The sequence below is a fragment of the Mus caroli genome, chromosome 4 (assembly GCF_900094665.2).
Source record: "Mus caroli chromosome 4, CAROLI_EIJ_v1.1, whole genome shotgun sequence".
In the NCBI taxonomy this organism is placed as follows: domain Eukaryota; kingdom Metazoa; phylum Chordata; class Mammalia; order Rodentia; family Muridae; genus Mus; species Mus caroli.
The window spans coordinates 78,121,319-78,146,701 of record NC_034573.1 but is presented as its reverse complement, the minus strand read 5'-3'; the positions used below and the strand labels follow the sequence as shown (position 1 = coordinate 78,146,701).

General features: G+C 41.5%; 2 protein-coding genes across 2 annotated transcripts in view; both read right to left on the bottom strand.

The window, feature by feature from the left end:
• Positions 1-15,930, bottom strand: part of Adamtsl1 (ADAMTS like 1) — an 883,891-nt gene extending 867,961 nt beyond the window's left edge. Inside the window, exon 1 of the mRNA XM_029476025.1 lies at positions 15,772-15,930. Coding sequence (XP_029331885.1) covers positions 15,772-15,858 — 87 coding nt within the window. The 5' untranslated portion in view covers positions 15,859-15,930. The remainder of the gene's footprint in view (positions 1-15,771) is intronic.
• Positions 1-25,383, bottom strand: part of Sh3gl2 (SH3 domain containing GRB2 like 2, endophilin A1) — a 406,012-nt gene that overhangs the window by 105,191 nt on the left and 275,438 nt on the right. The window lies entirely within an intron of this gene.

Genomic DNA, 25,383 nt, shown 5'->3' with positions numbered 1-25,383 from the left:
CAGCAGGTTTGCCTCTCTTGGCTCCAGATAAGCACTTGAATGTTGAATTGAGCCAAGGCTGTGATGTCCTATATCTGAGTAACATTTTCCTTATCAAGAAGAAATCACTCATGAGAAATGGCTTTCTAAACAACATCTCATGCAGACTAGTGCCTAGTTTCTGGAAGTGATTCCTTGGGATGTTGAAGAAACTTATAAAGGCAGCTAGAGTTACCACCTCAGAGAGCAGAATAAGAAGAATAAGAGGTAGAAACTAGCCAGACAGTTTAGGGGGGAAAAAGACCAAGTAACCAGTTTCTTTATTGGCTAAGAGTCTATCTAAACAGTTTAGAGCAAAAAATAAAATAAAATAAAATAAAATAAAATAAAATAAAATAAAATAAAACCCAAGTAACCAGTCTCTTTATTGGCTAAGAGTCAGAAATGTTCTTAGCCCTTTGACATTCTCATCCTTGCCAATGGCCAGAGATACCTGAAATATCTGGGGCCTCTGATCCCTGATCTGGTTCCTAAATTATTTTAGGGTAATGTCTCCAGAGGGGAGGATGTTAGGGCAGTAATAAAGGTATGTTAAGGGAAAACAAGGGATCAAGAGACTAGCCTGATCTGGCCTGAGTGGAGACCTAACATTCTAGTTGGACAGAATCCAACAGGACAGGCTGGCTAGGGGACCACCCCTTCGAAAGGCAGGACCACCTATAGAAAGGAAAGGTTGGTTTAGTCCATGCTAAAGAGATAGGCAAAAGAATTGCTTTCTTTAATGAGATACTGTACCTTCTTTTCCCAGAGTTCCCAACCTCTCCACTAACAGGTCCCACAAGCTAAGCTGCCAGTAAGTTCTTCTGGGTCTACTCACTTTTCTGCGTCAAAGACACAACTTTTCCTTTCATTTATTAATTACCTTATTTACTTATTTATCAATCTATTTATTTACTCTATCTAGCTATCATCTATCTATCTATCTATCTATCTATCTATCTATCTATCTATCTATTTTTCCTGTCTCTTTCTTTTGGGTGCTAGCCAGAGGCACAACATACTTTTTCTGATACGTCGTAGAGCTACCTTTTCTTTAAAGCACCGCCTTCTGCCCCACCCACCCAGCATGGCTGTTTCCTGCCAACTGGTGGACCTCCATTGCTAGTAACTTTTATGTCATGACTTTTCTGTCTTTATTTCATCCCTCTCTCCAAGGACGCTACAAAGATTTACAATGTGCATGCCCTAGGATTGCAGGTGACGGTCTTTCAAACTCTAATAATAAAATTGTCCTTGAGCTTCCAAAATGAATAGTTAAAACAGAAAACAATGGTTGTGACATAAATTTTAAATTGTATACATTTTTGGTTTATGAGTGTCAAAGTTCATTTTAAATGTTTGTACAGTAGCGTTAGGTCATTTATTCTAAAGTATACACAAGGGGAAATAAAAACCTCAGAAACATCTAGAGGACACCCCGGAAGATGTGAAAAGCTAATGCAAATGAAGCCAAAGCATGAAATGCAGTGTTCTTGGAATAACATGATTACCCTCTTGAACTTGATTTGGGCAATGAGCTCTGAGCAGAGCGGGATCCCTGACCTCTCAATGGAATGTCTACCTAGAGCAGCACACTCCTCTCCCTCCACAGCCTGTGGGATAGATAGAGCTTCCATCAGCAAGGAGTATTGTCCCAACCCTATCTACCCACAAGTGGCCACATGGAAGCTACACTGTGTTTGTGGTGGTGAGCCCCCATGCCTGCTTGCTACATATCCCAGCCTCTCATGGCACATGCAGGCTTCAGAGGGAAATTTATAAATATGAGTATTTGGTTTCAGGTGACATCAACCAAAGTACCAAATATCAAACAACCTTAACTCCTAAAAGAATATTCCCATTGATCATTTTTCATAAAATGTACAAGATTGTATCAGGTTCTTAAGATGTCTTCCCAGGTTAATCACAAGCCATGTGATACCAGGAGGACTGCATATGTTGTTTTTTTTGTTTTTTGTTTTTTGTTTTTGTTTTTTTTTGGCTGATTTGTGCTAGAGCTGACTACATCCTAAATAATGGCTCACAAAACATTTCCTTCCTCGCCTCCAAGAAGCCCGCAACCATTGCTGAGCTGCACATGTGGAGGGAAGGTGCTCAGAGGCACGTACCCCGTTTCATCAAGTGTCAGGTTCCTGGAGGCTTGGGATGCTTTTCTAAATCAGTATCTGTTAATCTTCCAGGGCATGATGCCTCCAGGGGAAAATACACAGAAGCCTGTTTCCAACAGGTCACGTGAAGGTGGATCAGGGCGGAGGCTTCCCTCGCCCTTTCCCAGCACGGTCCCCTGCTACAGAGTGACTGAGCTGAAGCAATTCCCAAACATCTGAAAACCATTTGTGAAAAACAGAGGTTACTACAAATAAAGAAACTTTAAGCTGGTGGTTCGTATCTTTAGTTCATGATGTAACTAGACACTAAAATAATAGTGTATGCTCTAGTGGGGAAATTTGCTGCACAGTTATGAGATGTGCTGGTCCACTCTCACTCCGCACACCCCATCCCTCATACACGCTCATGTGTGTGTGTGCACATGACCACACACACACATACACACACACACACACACACACACACACACACTAGCAAACTGAGAACAAGTCACTCAACTTTCTCTGTACTCTGTAGAGAAGACAAATTAGATTGGTGTTTCTCCAAATGTGGCCTTTGGCCCAACCAGGTGTGATTGCTCTCTGGGAATGTGGGTAAGTGGGGTAGGCACCAGTAACAAACATAAACTCCTGGACCTGCCCTACTTCCATTGAATCAGAATCAATGAAAATCAGTCCTCTGAATCTGTAATGAAATGGTAAGATCACTCAGTGGATAAAGGTGCTTGCCACCAAGCTTCATTACTTCTGTCCCCAGAATATACATATGAAAGGTACAGTCTCGCTGGCCTCCACAAATGCCAGGTAAATGCGCACGTGCACATGCATACACACCCATGCGTGCTCGCGCGCGCGCACACACACACACACACACACACACACTTAGCACACAATAAATACAAAAGGAAATGTTTTCCAGCTTTTCTTTACCCAGCACCAATCATTAGTGACTTCTGAATTGTGCAGTGTAGCAGAAACGACTTAAGAGCACTGACGTTTGTGACCATATTAAATAAGTCACTAGAGCAGTGGTTCTCAATCTATCAGTTGCCCATTCCTTTTGGGGTCGCAAAACCCATTCACAGGGGTCTCCTAAGACCATCCAAAAACACAGATATTTGTATTATGATTCATAACAGTAGCAAAACTACAGTTATGAAGTAGCCAACAACAATAATTTTATGGTTGGGGTCAGCACAGCATTAGGAAGGTTGAGAAGCACTGCTCTTATGCATCTTTGAGCCATATAGATCCAAGGTCATGAGCAGAGTATAAAAGAAATATGTAGACCCCATGCCACATTCACTACCACAAAAATGCAGTCTCTAGTCTGATATTATCCCAGTGCAAAGCGAAGGGGTAAAACTGACATGGAATCAATGACTATACCAAACCACTTCCCTATTCCTTTCACTTCATCTCCATCATCCATCAAATATACTGACGAGCCCTAAATAAATGTCAATGATACCTTGGAGACTAGATTTTAGTACATATATGATATTTCAAGGCCAGAATTTTACATCATGTTAATTCCATGTTCTCTCATAAAACTGTGTCCAAAGATGAACAGCAAAATTGGTGAAGCAATAAAAAAATGTCTATATTCCATCTCTCATCACATAGGTTAGGCTGTGTTTACTTAAGCAGAAAATGGAAAGTAAACAGTTACTAAAAAATGTGAAAACTATTTTAAAGATGGATATAGGAATGGAGAAAAGATCTATTATTGTATTTGGCCACCAGAAAGCCATCTGTAAGCAAGATTCCATGCTCTGAAAAGCATCTGACTCTCTCTGCTGCACAGAGGGTCTCAAATCCAGAAATAGATCTGAGACCTCTACTCAGCCTCCATCCAAGGTTTGAGTTTGATTTCTTTCTCTTTCTTTCTTTCTTTCTTTCTTTCTTTCTTTCTTTCTTTCTTTCTTTCTTTCTTTCTTTCTTCCTTCCTTCCTTCCTTCCTTCCTNTCTTTCTTTCTTTCTTTCTTTCTTTCTTTCTTTCTTTCTTTCTTTCTTTCTTTCTTTCTTTCTTCCTTCCTTCCTTCCTTCCTTCCTTCCTTTCTCTCTCTCTCTCTCTTTCACTCTCTCTTTCTCTTTCTTTCTTTCTTTCTTTCTTTCTCTCTTTCTTTCTTCTGTTCTTAGTCTTGGTGTTTGTTTTGTTTTATAACATTGATAATGCTCAGCTGTGACTAAAGACCTTCAGTGTCTGAAAGCATACCTCATACCAGAATAAGTATTGGGATTTGGAGATGACTCAGGATAAGACGGTAGAAATAATGGGAGAAAATAAATAGCACTGACTTCCCATTAAACATGGCAGGTTGAACACTACATTCTCCTTCTCTCCCAGATGTCTGCTAAAATAACAGTAAATAAATAAAGATGAGAAGAGAACTGGCAAGAAGACAATGTCAGACAAAAGATGCCAATAAATTTTTGGAGTAGGAAAACATAGTGATGCTTGTTATTGACTAGTGGAACTGTGCCTCTGGTGAGACAGAACGATAGGGAGTTAGGCCTTCTTGGCCGAGGGGACTGCAGAAGAGCTTGTGCTGAGGGGGGGGGGTGCTTATATGGAAAGAGTGCTGAATATGCCTACAGCTTGGCATAGTGGCAGATGACTGTCATAAAATAAAGTCAAGAAAACATTTCAGAAAGAGTAGCCCTACACACAGAACATGAGAGAAAGACAAGAGCTGCAAGAGCTGTAATGGACTGATGTGCAGTCCAGGAAGGCAGTGGCTAATAGGCATCTCAGAAAAGACAGGCACATAAGACTTAGGAAGGAATTATGAAAAGTCTGTAAGAGTCACCATTCTCCAAGTAAAATGACACAGATTCACTGAAGGCCACAAATAACACAACATAAAGAATTTAAATATCCCACACCAAAGTCCAGCATCGTAAAACATTACCATAATAGTCAAAACACTAAGGATGCAGGACCAATTACAGCCCATCACCACCATCTGCAAATAATTTATTGAAGCATGGATATGCTCATTCATTCGCCTGCTCACTGTGCCTGCTATCCTGCTACAGTGTCACATTCAGTATACAGGGTCACAGACAGCATGGCCCATAAACCTCAATCATTTACTGTATCACCCTCTGCAGAACAATTTTGGTAACTTCTGAGCATGAGGCATGGAATAAAATTCTAGAAGTTCCCAGAGACAACAACAGCAGCAACACCAAAATTCAGGCGAAAGACACAGGAAATAGATGAAAGGAAAGTTTACAAGTCACCTCAACAACATTACGAAACCCCAGAAAAGCACTACAATGTAAGGGAATGTTAGTAACCGTAGGGGCAGGAAAGAAATTGTTTTCAGCTTAGGCCTGAATGGCATGGAAAAGAAATCTCAAGTGAGAAAACAGAATAGTCTTCCAAATACAAAAACAATTCAAAATTTTACCTTTAAAGCCATTTCTTTACTGGAGATTATATAAGGATTGACAGAAAAAGAAAAAGAAAACACAGGAAGAAGTCTCCCTTCCTCCCTCTGTGCTTGGCTGTGCAGGGAACAGCCAGGTGGGGAGACAACAAGATCTTGAAAAGAGAAATTCGGGCAGGGTAGGGCAGGGCAGGGCAGAGTGTTACCGTGAATGCAACTATACCTCAGCATCATTAAATATATACAACAAATCTATAATTATTGGAAGAGATACCAATAATTGAAAGTCAAAGAAGCAGGAATGGAAACCATTGTGCAATATTAATTCAACTCTTTTAGAATGGCTAGGACAGCAACCAGATAATGTCAAGTGTTGGTAAGGACATACAGAAACTAGCATTGCCATGCTTAGTTGGTGGGAATATGTAAGGGTATAGCAACCCTGGCAATCCTTCAGAGATTAAACATGGTGCTAGGTATGCACATGGATGGATGGATCTATGCCCACAGAATAATGGGTAAATGCTTATAGCAGCATTATTGGTAACTCCTAAAAAGCAAAACAAAACAAGATATCTATCAATAACTGAACCAAACACTCTGTGTTTGTTGAATTAGGGAAGGCTGAAAGAAGCTGAGGAGAAGGGTGATCCTGTAGGAGGACCAGCAGTCGCAATTAACCTGGACCACTGAGATCTCTCAAACACTGGACCACCAAACAGATAGCATACACCAACTGATATGAAGCCCCCAACACACATACAGTACAGGACTTCCAGGTCTGTGTTCATTCAGTGATGATGAACCTAACCGTCAAGAGACTGGAGGCCCCAGGGAGTTTAGGAGTCAGGTGGGATTGGGGGTGGGGATATGCACATGGAGACAGGGGTGTGGGGAGGGGATATGGGATGAGGAGCAGTCAGAGGGTGGATGGGGGGAATAAACCATGGAGTATAAATTAATTTTTAAAAAAAGATGGGCTGAGCCGGGTGTGGTGGCACACACCTTTAATCTCAGCACTTGGGAGGCAGAGGCAGGCAGATTTCTGAGTTCAAGGCCAGCCTGGCCTACAAAGTGAGTTTCAGGACAGCCAGGGCTACACAGAGAAACCCTGTCTCGAAAAACCAAAAAACCAAAAAACAAAAACAAAAAAAAAAACAATAAAAACAAAAAAAGATGGGCTGTTACTCAGTCATGAGAAGGAACCACCAACTTAAACATGCCACATGTTAAATGATCCTTGGAAGCATTCTACTAAGCAGAAGCCAATTACAAAAGTCCATATACTAGAAGATGCCACTCATCTGAAAATACACCATCAATAAATAATATGGATTCATGGTATTTAGGACTACTTTGAAAGGGGAGTTTTAGGGTGTGGTGGTTTGAATGAAAATGAGCCCAATAGGCTCGTATACTTACATGCTTACTGCCTAGCTGATGGACTGTTTTGGAAGGACTAAGAGGTGTGGCCTTATTGGAGGAGCTGTGTCACTGAGGATGGGTTCGGAGGCCTGGTCTCACTGCTCTCTTCCTGTTCCTCCTGAATGTAGAACTCTCAATCACCTCTCAGGAACTGTGCCTGCCCACATGCCATCACGCTCCCCACCATGAAGATAATGGACTAACTTCCTCTAACTGTAAGCAAGTCTCAGTTAAATACTTTTTTTCATAAGAGTTGCCTTGGTCACGGCATCTCTTCACAGCAACAGAATAGTAACTGAGATACAGGGATACAGAGTCCCTTAATTTTTTTTTTTAATTTTCTTTTAACTTTTTGCCTATCATACATAGAAATGGGTTTTACCTTTGTGTGCCCCATGGGTATGTATGCGCATGCTTTGCAGGGGTGTTGAGGCAGCAAAAGGTGTGAAGGGGAACTTGGCAATGACTGCACTTATCTGTAAATCTAACAGTATTATGCATTTGAAGTGGGTGAATTATGTGGTGAGTCGTAAGTCAATAGTTTAAAAGATTCAAAATGTACTAGAAAACAGAATTATCAACTACTTAGAGACTGCCATGATTATAACATATGTATTCTACCATTGACTTTAATGTGCTAGAAGACAATGAGAGGATGAAGAAAATGACTTGTGAAGTTGTATCATCCTGGAATTTAATACGATGCAGGAATAAATCATGTTCATATCAGACTATAATAATTATGAGATATCTAACATCAAAAATCCTAAAGGCTTAAAAATGGTAATCTAATATTAAAAAGGATGAAGTGTACTTTAAAGATCACATTATTTATTACCCAGGATAGCAAATGTCATTTAAGATGAAGATGAAGTTAGAAGATGAAGTCTTCTCTATCTCTTCTCTCAACAGTGTTTCATCCAGGCTAACTTCATTGATATTTATAGGCAATCTAAACAAGACAAACCAACCACGGAAAGGTGTATGGTTGTAAAATATTTAATTCTTTCTAAATACACATAAATACTTGCTAATAGTGACTATTTCAAACCCTTAATACAAGTGTCAAGAAATTATGATTCAAGTTATATAGTTTCTCTTCTGACCCAAAAAGAACTACATTAGAAACTGATAACACAGCGTATTTAGAAAATCTGCAACTATTTAGTAGCTAAACAATACATTTCTAAATACCAATGTGTCAAAGAAGAAATAAAAGTCAAATAAGAGAATATTGCAAACTGAAGAAAACTAAAACCATCAATAGACATGACTGTGCCACTAGAGTCGTGTGGAGGAAAATGTGCATTATTAAACACCTGTGTCTGAAAAAAATCCCATATCAATGACTTCATTGAAAATCTAGGGGCTGGTGAGATGGCTCAGTGGGTAAGAGCACCCGACTGCTCTTCCGAAGGTCCAGAGTTCAAATCCCAGCAACCACATGGTGGCTCACAACCATCCATAACGAGATCTGGCGCCCTCTTCTGGAGTGTCTGAAGACAGCTACAGTGTACTTACATATAATAAATAAATAAATCTTTAAAAAAAAAAAAAGAAAATCTAGAAAAATAAAGAGATAAAGCACACATTAGAGTAAGAAATGTTAACCAAGATAAAACAAATCAGTGCAACAAAGGGAAACAAATCCACAATGGACAAAATTCTCAACACAAAAGGCTAACTTGGGACCTTACAGATGGATCAGGGACTGACTGCAGCTCTAGCCAAGGAGAGGACCCAGGTTCAGTACCTACACAGTGGTCAACAGTTGTCTGTTAACTTCAGCTCCTGGGAATCCAACAATCTCTTCTGGTCTCTGTGGGCACCAGGCTTGAATGTGATACACATATATTTGTGCAGTCAAACATCCATACATACTTTAAAAGATAATATGTCTTAATAAAATAAAAAAATCTACTGAGAATATTGATTAGAAAAAAATCAATATCAATATCAGGTATGATACTATGATCTAACATTCTTAGTAGTACTAAGAGGATAATTGATAGAGATTGGTAGAACTATTTCTGCCAATACATTAAACAACTTAGATGGCATTAGAAACTATAAAAGACAAACCATTAATTCTTGTCTGGATGGCCTATCTTCTCAAGAAGCTAAATTATAGTAATGAATCTTCTCAAAAAATAAACTCTAGATCCATATGGTCTCAAGGCTGAATTTCTAAACATAAGAGGAAATACTCATACGCAAACTTTTCCAGAACATTGAAAAGCAAAAATCACTTCCTTGCTTAGTTAATGAGACCAGCATTACTTTGATACAAAAACCCAAAAAAAATTTTTTAAAGATTTTATGAATTAAAATTTTAAATTTAAAAATTAAAAAAATAAAACAGAAAAAACCACCCAGGGACCTGGATGCAAAATAATCAAAACACAGTTAATAAATTTAATCCAATAATATCTTAAAGATTTTCTTAAACTGTCTTACTGTGTGAGTGTTTTAACTGCATGTATTTATCTGTACCATACTCGCACAATGCTCAAGGATGCCAGAAGAAAGCGTCAGGTCCCCTGAGACTGGAGGGATGTGGGTGTTGGGAACTTAACTAGGGTCCTCAGAGATGGCAGCCAGTGCTCTTAACAGCTAAGGCCTCTCTCCAAACCTAGAATAAATTAAGGGATAATACTAATATTACAGTGTTGGCCTTTGAGAGTATGATGTTGTTTTCCCAGAGGGAAGTGTCCAGAGGAGATTACCATTGGAACAATAACTGAAGAGGAAAAACCCACAGTAATTAAAGTAGCACCATCTAGTATGGTGGGGACCACATGAAACGAAAGTGGAAAGGAGAAATTGAGCCATCATGTGCAAACCCTATGTTTACTGAATTAGTGTGTCTGTTGCTACTATATGAGATCCAGCCTATTCAGCCCTTCCATGAAGACCCACCAGGAGCTATGCTGGGAGCTCGAGGGCCACTGGATTTACTGTGTCTCCACCATGTAGACAGCAACCGTTGAACTATCTAGTCTCCCAACCGTGTAAGCCAGTAGTCCAGTTACACACACACACACACACACACACACACACACACACATACACACACGTACATGAAAGGTCTGTTCTCTAGAAAACTCTAATACCATGATCCAGAGGGAGAAAGGGAAGGGAGGATGGAAAGAGGGGTAGAAAATTTCAATCAAAACTTGTGTAACATCTGTACACTGAAAATCATCAACTATTACTTAGAATAACTAACCAATGCAGACATATACCATATTCGTGGATCATAAAACTTGATATTGCTAATGACAAGTCTCCTCAAAGAAGATCTAGAAATTAAAACACTCCCAACTCAGCTCTCTGCCTGCATTTAAAAAAAAAACTGTTGAACACATATAAAATATGCACAACATAGCTAGATCAAAATCCTTGGAAATAAAATTTAAAAAGTGAGCTTCTGAGTTCAGGACTTCTTATCAAAGAGGTACAGATTAACAGCACTTGCCTGGCATGTGTGAAGGCCCTGAGTTCAATTCCCAGGACTACTTAAAAATAAAATTCAATTAAAGAAAGAAGCTATAGCAATATAGCACCTAGAAGCATGGCAGGAGATCTGTGCACAGGCCACAATCAGGAATCTGAAACCAGACCCGTGCACCTCTCAACAGTGATCTGATGAAGGCACACAGACAATTTGATAGAGACAGGGTGATATGTTTTTGAGCTGCTCTATAACTGTATATCCACAGATGAAACACAAACATAAAGCTATATTCTGCATCATATATGAAATATAACTGCAAATGGAACACACACTAAATAAAAAAATCTAAAGCTACTATATGTCTATAAGTAAGGCCCTGTGCCTTTGACCTAGACAAATGTGTCTTAGAAAGGATCAAAATCAAAAATCTCCTTTAAATCAATTCAGAAATTGCAGTTGCATCAAAATTAAAACACCCCTGAGATCTTGTCAACTTGGTATGATTCCGAACTGAGTAGGAGACATTCCCATAGGAATATCCAAAGGTGCGCTTTCTGATTGGTGTAACAGGTAGGAAGACCCTGGGTGTGGACAGCATCATCCCATGTGCTAGGGTCATGACCGAAAAAAGATGGAAGGAAGCTGAGCACCAGGGTTCATGTCACCTCTCTGCTTTGTTTCCTCACTGTGGACACAGCATAGTCAGTCACTTCTTACTCCTGTCACCATGCCTTTCTGCTATGATAGACTTTACTCCAACAGTGAGCCAAGGTAAACCTTTTTTTCCTTAGGCTTCTTTTGACAGTTTTGTCACAAAAGGGTGGGGGGATTACTAAACACTATCAAAAGACAGTATTTTGAAAAACAAAGAGACACATCAAAGACTTGTAAGAAAATAAATTTAAAATATAAATTGGATAAAGACTCATGGCCAGAATATATAAAGAGTCCTGCACAGTCAACAATGAGAAAACTAACAACCTAATAATGAAAAAAAGATTTGAATAGAAACTTGGTTAAAGAAGAACACAGTCATGCACCATATACTTCAGGAACTACCAGCATGACAGTGGTTCTGAAAAATTAGCCACAACACATACTCATTGTTTCTGTGAGTACTCTGAAAAAATTGATAAGTATCTAGTGTTGCAGTTTTTAAAATGTTTCTCCTTGTCAAGGGATGCCTGATTACATACAATTTTTTAAATAAGCCAATGGGGAAATACTCAACATGCTTAATCACTCGGAAGTTGCAAATTTAAACCAAGATCAAGTTATCATTGTCTGCTCTGCTAAAAAGGCCACCAGGTGTTGGCAAGCATGCAGTAACATGCACCTCTCATGCATTGCTCCAAAGGAAAAAACATTCTACAGTAGTTAGTTCCTTTTACCCACAGGGAACACACTCTGGACCCACTTGGATGCATAAAACCAGAGATGGTACCAATGTGACATGTTGGACATACTTGGGATGTACGAGGTGTAAGATAGTAGATAATAATAATATCAAACCATAATAGCATGTTTTAAGTTTTGAGAAATTATGGCTTGTTTCTCTCTAGAAATTTTCATCTAATTTTTTCACACCACAAATAACAAAATTACAGAATTCAAACTTGTGGATTAGGAAGGACCAGCTGCTCTAGAACACTGTGAAGCCTGAGTTCTTAGAAAGGTGGACATCACCTATGGTCTAAGCCAACCATTAAGCTACTAACAAGTATGAGGAAAACAGATGAAACTGGATGCCTATGTTAAGTTGAGTGCACAAGAGTTCAGAGGAACTTGTATTTATAACTGCCATGGAGAGAAGATACACAGACTCTCCATATGTGTGAGCCAATACACAACAAACTGCTTGACAAACACCCAGGAACAAAAGGGCACAACATCACTGCTTCCTGCTACAGCAAGAATGATCTCAATTATGTTGAGTTAAAAAAAACAAACAAACAAACACCCTAAGTGATAATAGTGTATCATGCCACTGACAGAAAACACTAGGAAGTGTCATTCATACTAACAAACATTGTTGTTTTCCTGATGATGTTGGCTTCAAAAGGATGAGAGGGAGATATTTTCAAAGGTCATGACAAAATATTGTAAATATTGTGTCATCGGGGTATGCCTGTGTTAACACTTGCCAAGTTTTACATTTTAAACATGAACAGCTTACTGTGTGCCAACTATATCTCAAAATAACACCAATCAAACAAAAAGGCTGCCTCTAAGTACAGCATCTGAGCTCAGGAGACTCCTTGCTTGGGGCAAGTAGTTGAAGCATTAAATTTCTTCCAAAGCCCAGAGTTTGTTTTCAACCATGCAGAGTTGTCATTATTCTGGCAAAGTGAAAGACAATAAAAACAATGGCAGTGGCCTGGAGAGATGGCTCAGCAGTGAAGAGCACTGACTGCTCTTCCAGAGGTCCTGAGTTCAATTCTCAGCAACCACATGGTGGCTCACAACCATCTTTCGTGAGATCTGATGCCTTCTTCTGGTGTGTCACAAGTCAGTGACAGTGTACTCACATACATTAAATAAATAATAAATCTTTTAAAAAAATAGCAATTACATCCCACAAAAAAAGACACAGGCGTGTCTTCTTCAAGGAACTTAGTTGAAAATGAGTCCAAGAAACCACCAACTCTTCCTGACACTCATGGGACTGCATCACTACTGAATTGCTAAAGATAACATTGGAAATACTGCCCGGAAGGAAAATACCCCTGTGTTTGAATGAACCACCACAGATTACTGTTTGAACGCAGTAGTAACGAATTGTGTTTATTTCCAACACACCAGTTAACCATCCTTATCAGTGCACATCCTTATGTAGGAACAACTCGAATAATGTATAGGGTTGGGTTCAGCTTGTACAATGAGGATAACCAGTAAAATAACCAGCTTTTCGGGGCCCTAAGGTGCAAGCTGAGAGAGCTTACAAAATAAGAGTGTAACAATCAGAAGCAAAAAAGAAATAACTGCTGGAAGCAGAAAAAAAAGATGAGAAAAGAGAAGTGTTGGCTTTCCTACAGTTCTCACATACAATGGAATTGTTTTTTGAAGTACTGGTGCAATTGGGTTGGGAATCGGGGCCTTCATGACCTCACTCCTACTGCGGGTTCAATATACTCAATATATGTCTGATAACCCTAGCACATTCATGTAGTGAGAGGTTTAATTTTAAAAGCCTAAGAACTATGCAAACTCCTAACCATGTCCAAATCATATGATACTGGCTGTTGGCTGTGAACTGATTTCTTTGCTTAATATTAAATATCCTCAAAGTTCTGACCTGTTCTACTTAGTGATTGGGAAAATATCCATGTGTGGGTTTTGCTAAAGGAAGACAATAAACTATAAAATATCTACCGTAGTACCTACCCCAAGCCAACCCTCAAAGGAATCTAGATTCTACTAGGATGTATCAGACCCCATTTACCACCTTGAACTCTTCTCTACCTGCTTCTGATCTGTCAGCTTGGGTGAAGAGCAGCTGAGGTGTGGAAAAGGAAAGGCCTGCTTACACGCACAAGGCCTAAATTTGCATTTACAAGCTTCCTCCTGGAGTGGTTGTGATGCAGGGCAAGGAGAACAGGTGTGCAGGGCTTGGAAGATCACTTTGCTCTGCATGCCAAGAGAGCCCAGAAGGACTTGAAACAGGTTTGAGTAAGCAAAGCATTTGAAACAAAAACCAAATCAAAGCAAAACAAAATCCCCAGGAGTCTAAGAATACTCATGGTGGGTTACTCAACCCCTTTGTTGGTTTCAATATTAGCAAACAGTTTATCCAAACCTCAAGGATGAGGTAGAATTTCTATCCATGTGAACATTTTAAAGGAGATGGTGAGAGGTTAACCTTGATGTGCCTGAAGGACCTGTCTGGTACTGTTGGTGCTTGGTGGGACTATGTCGAAAGTAGGCCAAGATCCTCATAGCACCCAAGACGAAATGAAAAGGTAATAGCCTCAATCAATGGCCGGTCAGACTCGGTGCTGGAGGAAGTGTCATATCAAGGCTCCCATACTTATACTTAAGCCCCCCTCATGTTCTTAAGAATAGATTGGGAGTCGTGGTTCTATAGCAAGTGCTCACCCCAGGCCAGGGCGTTTTGGGGTGCAGGTTTTATTCTAGCAACAAAGTGCAGTCACCTGGGAGCGATTTGTCCGTTACCACAAGAACTCCCATAGATAGGTCTTTCTACCACGGCTGAAAAATCTGCCATGGACCAAGACTGGCAGGAACCAAAGCTGCTTGTAACTACACCATTGTTTCTAGTATGATCCACCCCAATCTAGGTGGATGTCTGAAAAGTTCCATTACTGACCAACGCAGCCTGTGGCCCTCTGTCCCAGCCTACCCGAGGACTCTCAGGAACATTCATGCCCAATCCTCTCTGTCTCCAAAGCACCGCTGCTGAGAAAATGACCACTACTAACCCAGAGATATGCAAACGAATTTCAAAGTCTAAGCAAAAACAGAGGAAGGAAATCCCCCAATCTGAACAAGTCTCCATAAGCAAAGCAGAGGAAAGGAGGCTATTGGCGATAATTCCATTTTCCCCAAATTACCAAGATAATCCTGGAAAAATTGCATCTATGTAGGCTAAATTATGAACAAACTGACCAAGTCGTGGATGCTAATTAAAAGTTACCTGTTTCTTAAAAGCCAGGCAAAGGTGCCTCACACATTAACAGGACTCTCCCTTGTAGCTTTGATACTCTCAGGGCCCTTCTAGGTGGGATTCAGAATAGGGGTGGCCAGAACCAATCCTCAGGCAAACTCACTGGCCACTCCCCCCACACACACCTGAGCAGGCTTCTGGGAAGCCCACCTGTTGTGCAGTTTTAACATCTTATCACAGCCCTCCCTGGACACAAAGGGGCGCTGGGTGACAGTGTCAGTTGTTCACAGGTCGTTGGAAAATTTGAAACCAGGACGAGTGTGCCAATACCCAAGCCTTTCCCAGGAAAGCAAGAAAGCTAGACTCAGCGAAGGGTTGAGTTCAGAAGGGGTGCGGACTGCAGGCAATGAGAAATAACAGCTCCCGGGCTCAGCCTCTGCCTTTTCCCTTGACTTTGCTCAAATGAAAGGGAGACCTGGGCGCAGGGGAGAAGCCCGGATAGGGTCCTGGTAAGTTCTGCCCAGAGCTTGACTCCGCTGACCTGGAGCTAGATGCTAGCACCCACTTCAGATTCAACTCTCCACCACCTGTCCCAAGCTCCCGAGAAGGCTCAACCTCGGGACAGAGCTTCACGAAAAAGTGTGCTTCCCCAAGTGACCAGAAGGGGTAGGGAGTGGAGTGGGGAGCCCAGGAGGATAGGAGATGCGCCGGCTGTCCTACCTGTCCTGCTACACAGAGGAGGCACCAGATGCCACCGATGAGGCGAGCCAGGAACCCCGGGCGGCTACGCGTCACCAGCCGAGCCATGGTCCTGGAGGAGTTGTGGAGCAGTGACTGCGGACCCCAGGCTGGCAGGCGCAGCACAGGGCCGGGTGGGCGCGTCACTGCAGTGGCCGTGCAGCCCGGCTGCTTTGAATGGGAGCGCGTGCGCCTGGCTGGGGGCGTTCCGCGTGAGTGGGGCAGTCCCCGCCCGGTGGCTGGGCGACCCCGCCCCAGCACCCTCCTGCTCCTCCCTCTAGGGTCAGCCAAGCTCTGTCCAAGCAGCACGGTGTGTCCGGGGGTGGGGGTGGGTGGGGGGTAAAAAACGAGCAGGGCTGCGTTCTTCCTCTTTCTTCATTTTTAAAGGAAGCTCACAGCTGTTCGCTTTGCTCCAGTTTGGAATGCCACCCTGGCCATCCTGAGAGGGAAAGGTCCTTCGGTGCCCAGAGCCGGACCCTAGCAAGCTCATTCTTTTGGCTGGTGCTCTGGGGACCCCAGCTGCCTTTTAGGCTGCGCCAGAGTCTCCCGGGACACGGGACCATTAAGAAACGTGTGACCTCACAGACTGGGACAATGCAATGTCTGTAGGTAGACAGTTGTCCTCAGATCGCTCACGGTGATTCTATCATGAAACTGGTTTGCTTTGCTGTTTGAGTCTGGTAAAGGAGAAGTAACCTGGGACCCACAACAGTTGGGTTCCGAGGAACTGGAGCTGGAGCTAGTGCCACGCACAGCAGGGGACCCAAGAGGTGGGATCAATTATGTTAGCTTGGTTGGTAGTTTTTCATCTCCCTTTCTCTGGTCCACGTTTTTATTCCACTTCAAGCTTATTCTGAAACAAAATAGGCTCTGCGCTCTGTTGCAGTCTTTTGCCACTCAGCCCCAGCTCTTTTCTCCCTGAAAGCCTGGAGCCCTGGAGTTGCTTGCCCAAAGCATCTTTATAAGAAAGCAAGTCCCCACCCTCCCAACAGTCTTCCAGGCCACTCCACCCCTCTCCAACCTTGGCAGCAAAGCTGGAAGAGGCGGGGAACTGGCCCCACTTCAGTAAACTCGATGATAAGGGGAGTCAGCCCTGCCCTCCTGAAATCACTTCTATAAAGTTCCCATGTGCGGGCTCGCTGGGATGAACCCAGCAACAAATTATGACGACGCTGCCATACTCCCTAGCAACCAACCATTCACTCAGTCTTCAGATTCCTGGATATCTTCCTATTCGCTGGGCACTATGCTTAAATGTCATAGCCTATCAGGAACTGAGATCAACAGGGAATGAGAGGCGAAGCTATGGGCAAATTGCTTTAAGGAAATAAATGCTAGATGTCTCAACCTCAATCTTTGTGTGTGGACGTGCGGCTTTGCTATTTGTTTGTTTTGTTTTGTGTGTGTGTCGGGGGGAGTTAAAAGGGAATTTTCTCAGAATCTATTTTCTCATAATGTGCATTTTTTGAGTTGCTGAAGTATGAAAAAAAGTACTTTTGTGATTTTACGTTCTGGGATGCTAAAGGTCAGAGATCAAATTTGTTTGTCATAAATTGATAAGGAGCTTTACATGGCTTTTAAAATTAAAAAGGGGAAAGACCAATACCCCCCACCCCACCACCCACCCCTCCACACACACCCCACTCCCCCCACCCAGCACAGACCCTGCCATGGCAAAGATTTTCTATGGAAGATGGAAAATGTGGTACTAGGATAGGTGAATCACAAGGTTAGCAGCAAATGCAAGGGCTAGGGGTGGGGGGTAGGAGGTGCTCATATTTTGTGGGGTAAGGTACCTAAAACACACATGGCTAAAATCAAAAGAGACAGGGCAGACTATGCAACAGTGTTGGGTAGCAACGCTGAATGCATTCCATAAACAGCCTGCAGGGTGGGCAGAGATCATCCCACCCTGACATAAGTACACTGATGCTGACTCTTGATGGTTGGGAAGGTGCCGGGGACAGAACCAGGTCCAGGAGGTGACACAGCCAGAGAACTTCGGCACTCAGAGGGAGTTTCTACCTTAGGTGAACACTCCAAACCCTCAAATTTTCCAATCTAATCCAATAGACACCACACTGAGCAAAGAAACTGAAAGCCAGGAACATAAAGTGACTTCTATCTCTCCAACAATGAGACAGTAGAAGTACACAGACATTTAAAGTTAACTAACATGGGAATCAGGTGTAGGATTTTTTTTTAAAGTTAGAAAGTCCATGGGAATCAGGTATAGTAATTTTTTTTTAAGTTAGAAAGTCCAAAAGGAAAGAGACCACCTAGGAAGATGCTTATAGCGACTGTTCATGAGCGCTCCAGACCTTCCCATGTGGATATTAGTCTGACTGCTGGAGAACAGAATGGTGCTGTACCTCTTGAAAGGTGCAGCAGAGGAAAGCATTCTCTCCTTGTGTATTGTGAGGAGATGGCCCTTCCTAGGAGCACCGCCCAGGCTACACATCCAGATCCACTCTCAGGCACCAGATTCCAAGTCTGTTGGGATTTTGTTTATTTGTGGTCCTATAGGTTGTAAAACTCCTTTGAAGTCCTACACCTCATTTGGCAGTTTGAAGAATGACTGAGAAAAGTATTTTTTCTCCATTAAGAATCAAGTAGCCTAGGTGATATACAGGGTGGAGGCTAAGAAGCAAAAGCCTTAACAGGCTTAAAAGGCTTAACACTTCCAAGCCCAAGGAAGTCCTGAGGTCTAGGAGACCCCAGCCACCAGCAACGGCTCTTCATCTCACCCCAGTGGCAACCCTGCCATAAGCTCTGAGACCTCATGCCTGAGATTTGCAGTAGGAGAGTATTTGGCTAGCACCAACCCTACCCTTGGAGGAGCCATGCCATCACTGGGCTGACTCAAGGTCTCCCTGTTCACTGGGTTTTGATCTTTCCTCCACCTTTGTGGGGCCAGAGAGTCCTGGGACCAGGCAGAACACTCCTGGAGCAAAAGTGGAGTCCAAAGTCCAGAAATCTCCTCCTGAGATGGATAGGAATAGGATTGCTCCTCCAGTGCTCCAGACCTGCCTGTCCTGTATGTGTGTGTGTGTGTGTGTGTGTGTGTGTGTGTGTGTGTGTAGCGGGGAACCGGGGAATTAAAGGGGCATTTTCTCAGAGTTTATCTATTTTCTAATACTGTGCCCCCACCTTTGCCTCACCAGAGGTGACATATCCTATAGCCAGGTTAAATGTCCATTCTCCTTATAAGGTCATGTCCAACAGCACCTGTAATTCCTCTTGCAAATGAGGCATCCCCAGGCCCCTAGCCCCTGCCAATGAAGTACACTCACCCTGGTAACCTCTCCTCACCCCCACAAGGCTTAAATAGCCTTTGTTCCCCCCACTGAAAGGAACAAGTTCTTCGAAGCTGTTCCCAGGTGTGCATGCTTGGCCTGCTCACTCACTGCTGACCAAGATCCTGCCTGCACCCACTCACCTGGCTAAGCTTCCCTCCCTCCAGTCCAACCTGTGCACAACAGGCCTGACGCTGCAGGAGATCGGGCACAGGCTGATCGCTTTTCTTCCTGTTCCTTTTAATCTGTCATCTTCAGCCAGTCCCCATCATTTCAATGACACTCTGCCAATATACTGTTACCCTCACTTTTTCATCTCTCTTTAGACTTCTATACAAAATACCCTGTTATCTGCTTTGGCCTGCCTTCTAGAAGCAAGCACTGTGGGAGAAAACCACAGAAAAGGACACATCTGGGTACCACGTTACATCACCTGCACCAGCCTCAGCCCGACCTTCTCTACTCCCCCTTAACCTGCATTCCACGGACCTTCGGTTCACTCATATCATCTGATAACTGTGTCAATCTTTCCCAGACCTAGAAATCCCAGACTTAGCCTCCTTACCCTGCCCTCTTTTAGACAGGGAAGTGTATATATACAAATGTGTGTGTGTGTATGTATATATATATATATATATATATATATATATATATATATACATGAGAAAAACTAATAGAATTATTTCTATAAAATCTATTCCATCCACTACCCTGTGGCCTTTCTGTTTTCTTTGTAAAGGTGTTCCACTTTTGTGCTCCTGTCTAAACCTCAGTTGCTTTCAAATTGCAAAGGAATGTGAGCCAATCTCCCTTCATTCAAGCCTCTTCCTTCTGTGAGAGGAACCTGGGAGGTTGGCCCTCCTCCAGTGAGTGCACCTCTCTCACATCTACAACTTTCAAAGGAAGGTTATGCTTATACTTCCTTTTGCCTGCCTTCCTTCCTTCCATTCTTCCTTCCTTCCTTCCTTCCTTCCTTCCTTCCTTCCTTCCTTCCTTCCTTCCATTCTTCATTCCTTCCTTCCTTTCTTCCTATCAATCCACTCCAGTCAGAACTGGGCCCCAATATCGCTATACAAATAGAAACTGCTCTACTCGCCAGTGATTTGCATGGCGATACCCTCACCTTTGTCCTCACAGAACCATGGGACATGGCCTGGAATCTTCACTTCACTCTGTCATGTATCTGTTATTCCTGGAAGTTGACAGTCAAGCAGGTCCCTTCTCCTCCATATCCCCTGAGCTAACTAGCTCCTTATTGAGTGCTTTCGCTATCTAAGTTGACTATTCTTACTTATATAATTCTTTCATTATTTATTTATATACTGATATATCCATATTCCTTTCCTCTAGAAATCGTCTGAATTTTTGGCCATGCTTTCATTAATGAGATTCATTAAGCACAGTTCTCTCTCCTCCTCTAATTCACTGAGGTATAGAAAATAGTAAGACCACTTCCCAATCCTATTCCCAATGACTAATTAGCCCAGTTCCTATTATATTTGGTAAGTTGGCATTTGTTTAATTAATAAATGGATCAATTAATACTTCGCATCATTCAGAATGCTGGTGTGAAACCCAGAAGACAGGGACAGTAAGTCCTTGAAGATAAGCATTTTATTCAATTGCCTTTTAACCCAGTACCTAATAAGATCGCCGTAGGAACATACTAAGTACTCAGAAGCAAATCAGTAAATTAGAGGGCGGAATTCAGAATTCACTAATCATGCAAATTTATAGGAAAGTTTCCAGTAAAAAATCCTTAGACTTGCTTATAATTCCTGACTAGATAAAATGTTGCCGGGTATGGTGGTGCACGCCTTTAATCCCAGCACTCGGGAGGCAGAGGCAGGCAGATTTCTGAGTTCGAGGCCAGCCTGGTCTCCAAAGTGAGTTCCAGGACAGCCAGGGCTGCACAGAGAAACCCTGTCTCGAAAAATTAAAAAAAAAAAAGTCAACAAATAATAGCATCTGATGTAAAACCAATCATGTTCCTCATCATAGTGATAGCTCCAGTAAGAAATTATATATATATATATATATATATATACACATACACATGCATACACACACACACACACACACACACACACACACACATATATATATATAAGTTATATATCCAGAAAGCTTACCACACTAAGTGATCATTTCCCCGCTTAATATGTAGAAGCTGAGAAGAGTGAAACCCACATTCTGTTACTCAGAGCTAAGACTTATGTAAATTGTTTCTCATGAGTACATAGGAGACAACATACATGTTAAACAAGAAAGGAATTTTCTGGCTCAAAAATCTCATTTTATTCCCCTCTTGGTTTTTAACTAGCTGGAAATGCCCTCCTTGTCAGCCTTTATTTGCCTCAGCAGACAAGCAAAACACAGAACAAAGCTGTTCAGCGAAGCAAACGGTTCCTTTTTGACGAGTTGAATGTCATATGCATTGTTCAAAGAAATATACATACCTGCAGCACACAGTTCAAAGTGTCTTCCTCTGAGCAAGGCTGTTTCAACAATAAAGCAGGCTACAGAGACATGTGGCTTCAACTATCACCAACTGTTAAATTATGTGCGCAATAAAAATGATAGGAAACATAAAGTAGAATCTGTATAGCTCACAGAAATGACTCAAAGCCATATTTCAAGAAAGTAAACACTGAAAACCAACAGTTTTATATACTTTCCACCCAACATAATCGATGCTCTAATTCTCTCTTTTCTAAGGCTTTTTCTTTAGTCTTCGTTACTGTATCTCTGGGCTTTTACACAGTAAGCATAAATATTAACGGATGCTACACAAGCATGCTTATTTGAATTAACATTCAGATCAAAATACATAAAATTACACTGCTTCCTTCAAAGGGAAACACAGGGTCTCCTGGGGCTGTAACTTATCAAGAGGCTTATCTTTCTGCTCTGACACACTTGTTGTGAGCAGTGTTTGAGCTCACAGCCCTTTTCTGGCATGCATCTCACTACACTGATGCTCTCCTCTTAGTAATGTACATACTTAATCTCTCGGTGCTGGCTTGCAGGAGGCTCAAGTCTAAAATGTGACAGCATTTGTTTTTCTTACCACATAAAAATGACATCACAAACTGTTAAGAAGTTAAACCATATATTATGGCTTCATTTAAGAGTCACTGTTTACGTCACATGACTGCCCAGCAGGGACTGAATCTAACACACTTAACATTCCTGAGCCTAATAACATACATAAGCTCCGCTGGGTGCGGCCCTTTGGGTGTGGTTTCATCCACACAGAAAATCTTATATAATAACCTCTCCAAAACTTTTCATTCTTTCTCCATGTGTTGAAGGATTTGTGCAAATAATACAGTAAAGGACAACAGAGACTATGTAAAAAAAAAATAAAAAATGTTACATTTGGAACTGACACACTGACTCTTCTCATCTTCTCCTGGGGCCTCAAAAACCTTTACCTGAAATTAGCAACAGGCTTTTCAGAATTCGGTCAATCTGTCAACAATAGTCAGCCTCCACTTTGCTCTTAGCCACTCAGAGAATATGGGAAAGAAGGCAAAAATACAATCCCTGTTCTTTTGAAATGCATGAGTAAGTTTCAGAAAGGGAGAGAAACCTGTGTCTTCCCAACTGTTCTAACACACATCAGCCTTTCGAGAGCAGAGTTCTTCCACAGTTCCTTTTGCATCCTCATATCTGGAACACAGTGGGCACTCAATGAGCATGTGCTGAACCACACTGAGTACTTGTTGTTATGCAAACCTCGCTGATGAGCTCTGTGAAAAAGACATACTGGTTCTATATATACACCAGGATTCCTAAGGCCAGTATTTCCACAGTCAGAATGTGAATTCTCTAAAGTACTTAAGTACTAGCTCTAATGTGAAGCCCAAACTATTTCAAGTGGCTTAGAGGGTACATTTCAATCAGCTAATTTAAAGTTTATTGTGCAGGTTTGTTCTCATAAAGCACAGTGCCATTTGGGAACGCAAACATCATTTAGTTTTGGTACACTCTCCTCCATTACATCACAGGCCCAAGAGCAGCTTCTGCCCCAGGCTCCCAGGCACTCCTAGGAGCTGGTGCATAAGTGGAGAGCTTCTTCTAAGTGCAGACCTCAGGTTCTGAGTCCAAAGATTTCTAAATAACTCCTGGGTACTGGATCTCCGTGCATGACAATGCTAATTACTTCCATTTGCATACAAAATAACACTCCATTTTTCAGTCACCCATGCCTGGAAATTACAGTTAAATCAACTTTTGTTTTGTTTTGTTTTGAATCAGTGTCCAAAGTAAAGGGGATCAGGCATCTTTTGAACAGATATTGGCCTCAGTTTACCTAAGGACAATGCCATATACTACTCTTGATTGGTTTTGAAAGAAATATAGGTTTGTATATATGGACACAGTTTCCTAGAAAAGCCAAATTTGACACTCCAACTTGGATTGCACTAGGAAAATCACACAACGAGAATAAACACATGGGTACAGAGGGGTATGTTTATTTGATTTCCTTCTCATGAACAGCTTAATAAAACAATTGCTGACACATCAGAATAAAAAATATTTCGGTGTGAAATATCATTTGAAAGCAGTTCTTACTTTTGGCTCCCAATTAACGGCAGTGTATCACACACGTTGCCCTTATTTGACGATGTAGCTACTAATGATCTCACATGATGCAGAAAAACAGGGACAGAGACTATGAAACACAACTTAGAGTTACTTCTCAAATGCATTCGCCAGAGCTTGGGAATAAATAAGCAAGGAAATTAGAACACTGTCATGAAAATCAAAGGAAGCCAAATTGAAAACAACAACAAAAAATTGGCAACAATAAAAATGACCATGCTTCAGAAGAAATTGTCCATCTCTGTTTATAAGACTAAATAAGCTAAAATGTGAAAATTGCTTTATAGATTTTAAAGCACCATTAAAGAGTTATTCACCATTTAGTGTTCCCCTACTCTGTTGCAGAATTCAAGGCGGCTCACAAGACTTAAGGCGAGGGTGAGAGAAATGACTCAGCTGCTAAGCACACGAGCCTGCAAAGACCTCGCATTGGGAGGCACACTGCCCAGGATAACTGGAGCTCTGGGGGAATCTGACAATCTTTTCTAGCCTTCACCACCATTGTACTCTCATGCATATCCACAAACATATACACATTCTCATTAAATGTTTGACTAAAATACTCTTAATACTTTCAATGTGTCAAAAGATGCACACCAGTTGAATATACAATACTAAATAGTCACCTTGGAAAATATACAGACTAGTGACAATATACATACTAAGCATGGTGTATTTCTGTGTTTAGAAATATACACATGTATGTGTGTATATAACATATTAAAGAAAAAGGGGGCCGTGAAAATTTAAGTGAGAATATTAACATTCTTTGGTCAGCTGTACGATTATGGTGACATTTCAGGTTCTTTGCTTTTTGATATTGTTTTAATGTTTTTACTTTGGATGGAAATTGATTTTTTAGTTAAATGAAGTCAGGAAGATCTTCCCATTTTGAAAATCAAATGGTGGATAAGAAAGAAAAGCAATGATTTGCCTTGAGTTTGAGTCAGGTGTGAACTGACTTAAAATACAAATTGCATATATGTAGAACCCACCAAACACTAGTGCTCACAGAGCCAGACTAGAGGCATATAGATCATTCTGAGCCTTGAGGGAGCGCAGAAAACTTCCTATCTCTTTCTCTATGGTGCTTCATATACATTCTGTCAGAGGTGGGTTAGTTATTAGTATATAATAGTTATTAGTGAAAATGAGATTAAAATATAAGCTAGAATTGTTTGTTATTCATAATGTCTGCAGTTTAGGACAACAATTTTAACAATTATTTTCCTCTCTGAATTTTACTTCTAAACATTTCAAAGGAAAGGCAAGACCTGAACTGGAACTCAGGTGAAAACTCAGGACTGACACAGAGAGAGTTGTGCATGTATAGTGAAACACATCACCCTTTTTTAAAAAAGGCACAGGATAGAAGGAAGAAAGGAGAATCTGCTGAAATTAACCTGGGATTTCCACCAGTCTCAGCCACTGAGACAAGGGCTGGGAGTCTACAGCTGGCTGGTTAGCAAGGGATTGGGGAAGGGGAAGAAGTCATGGCCAAAAACAGAAACGTCCCCATACCCCAGTAGCTGTTTGAGGTAAGTAAGTAGACTTTGACCACTAACATGTGTATGAAAGTATGTGAATGGTCCTTTCAGATAGTTGAGGGGATGGCAGAAAACTAAGCATCTCGGTAAAGAGCAATCTTTCATAAAACTATGAAATGGTCATTAAGTAGTGAGAAAAA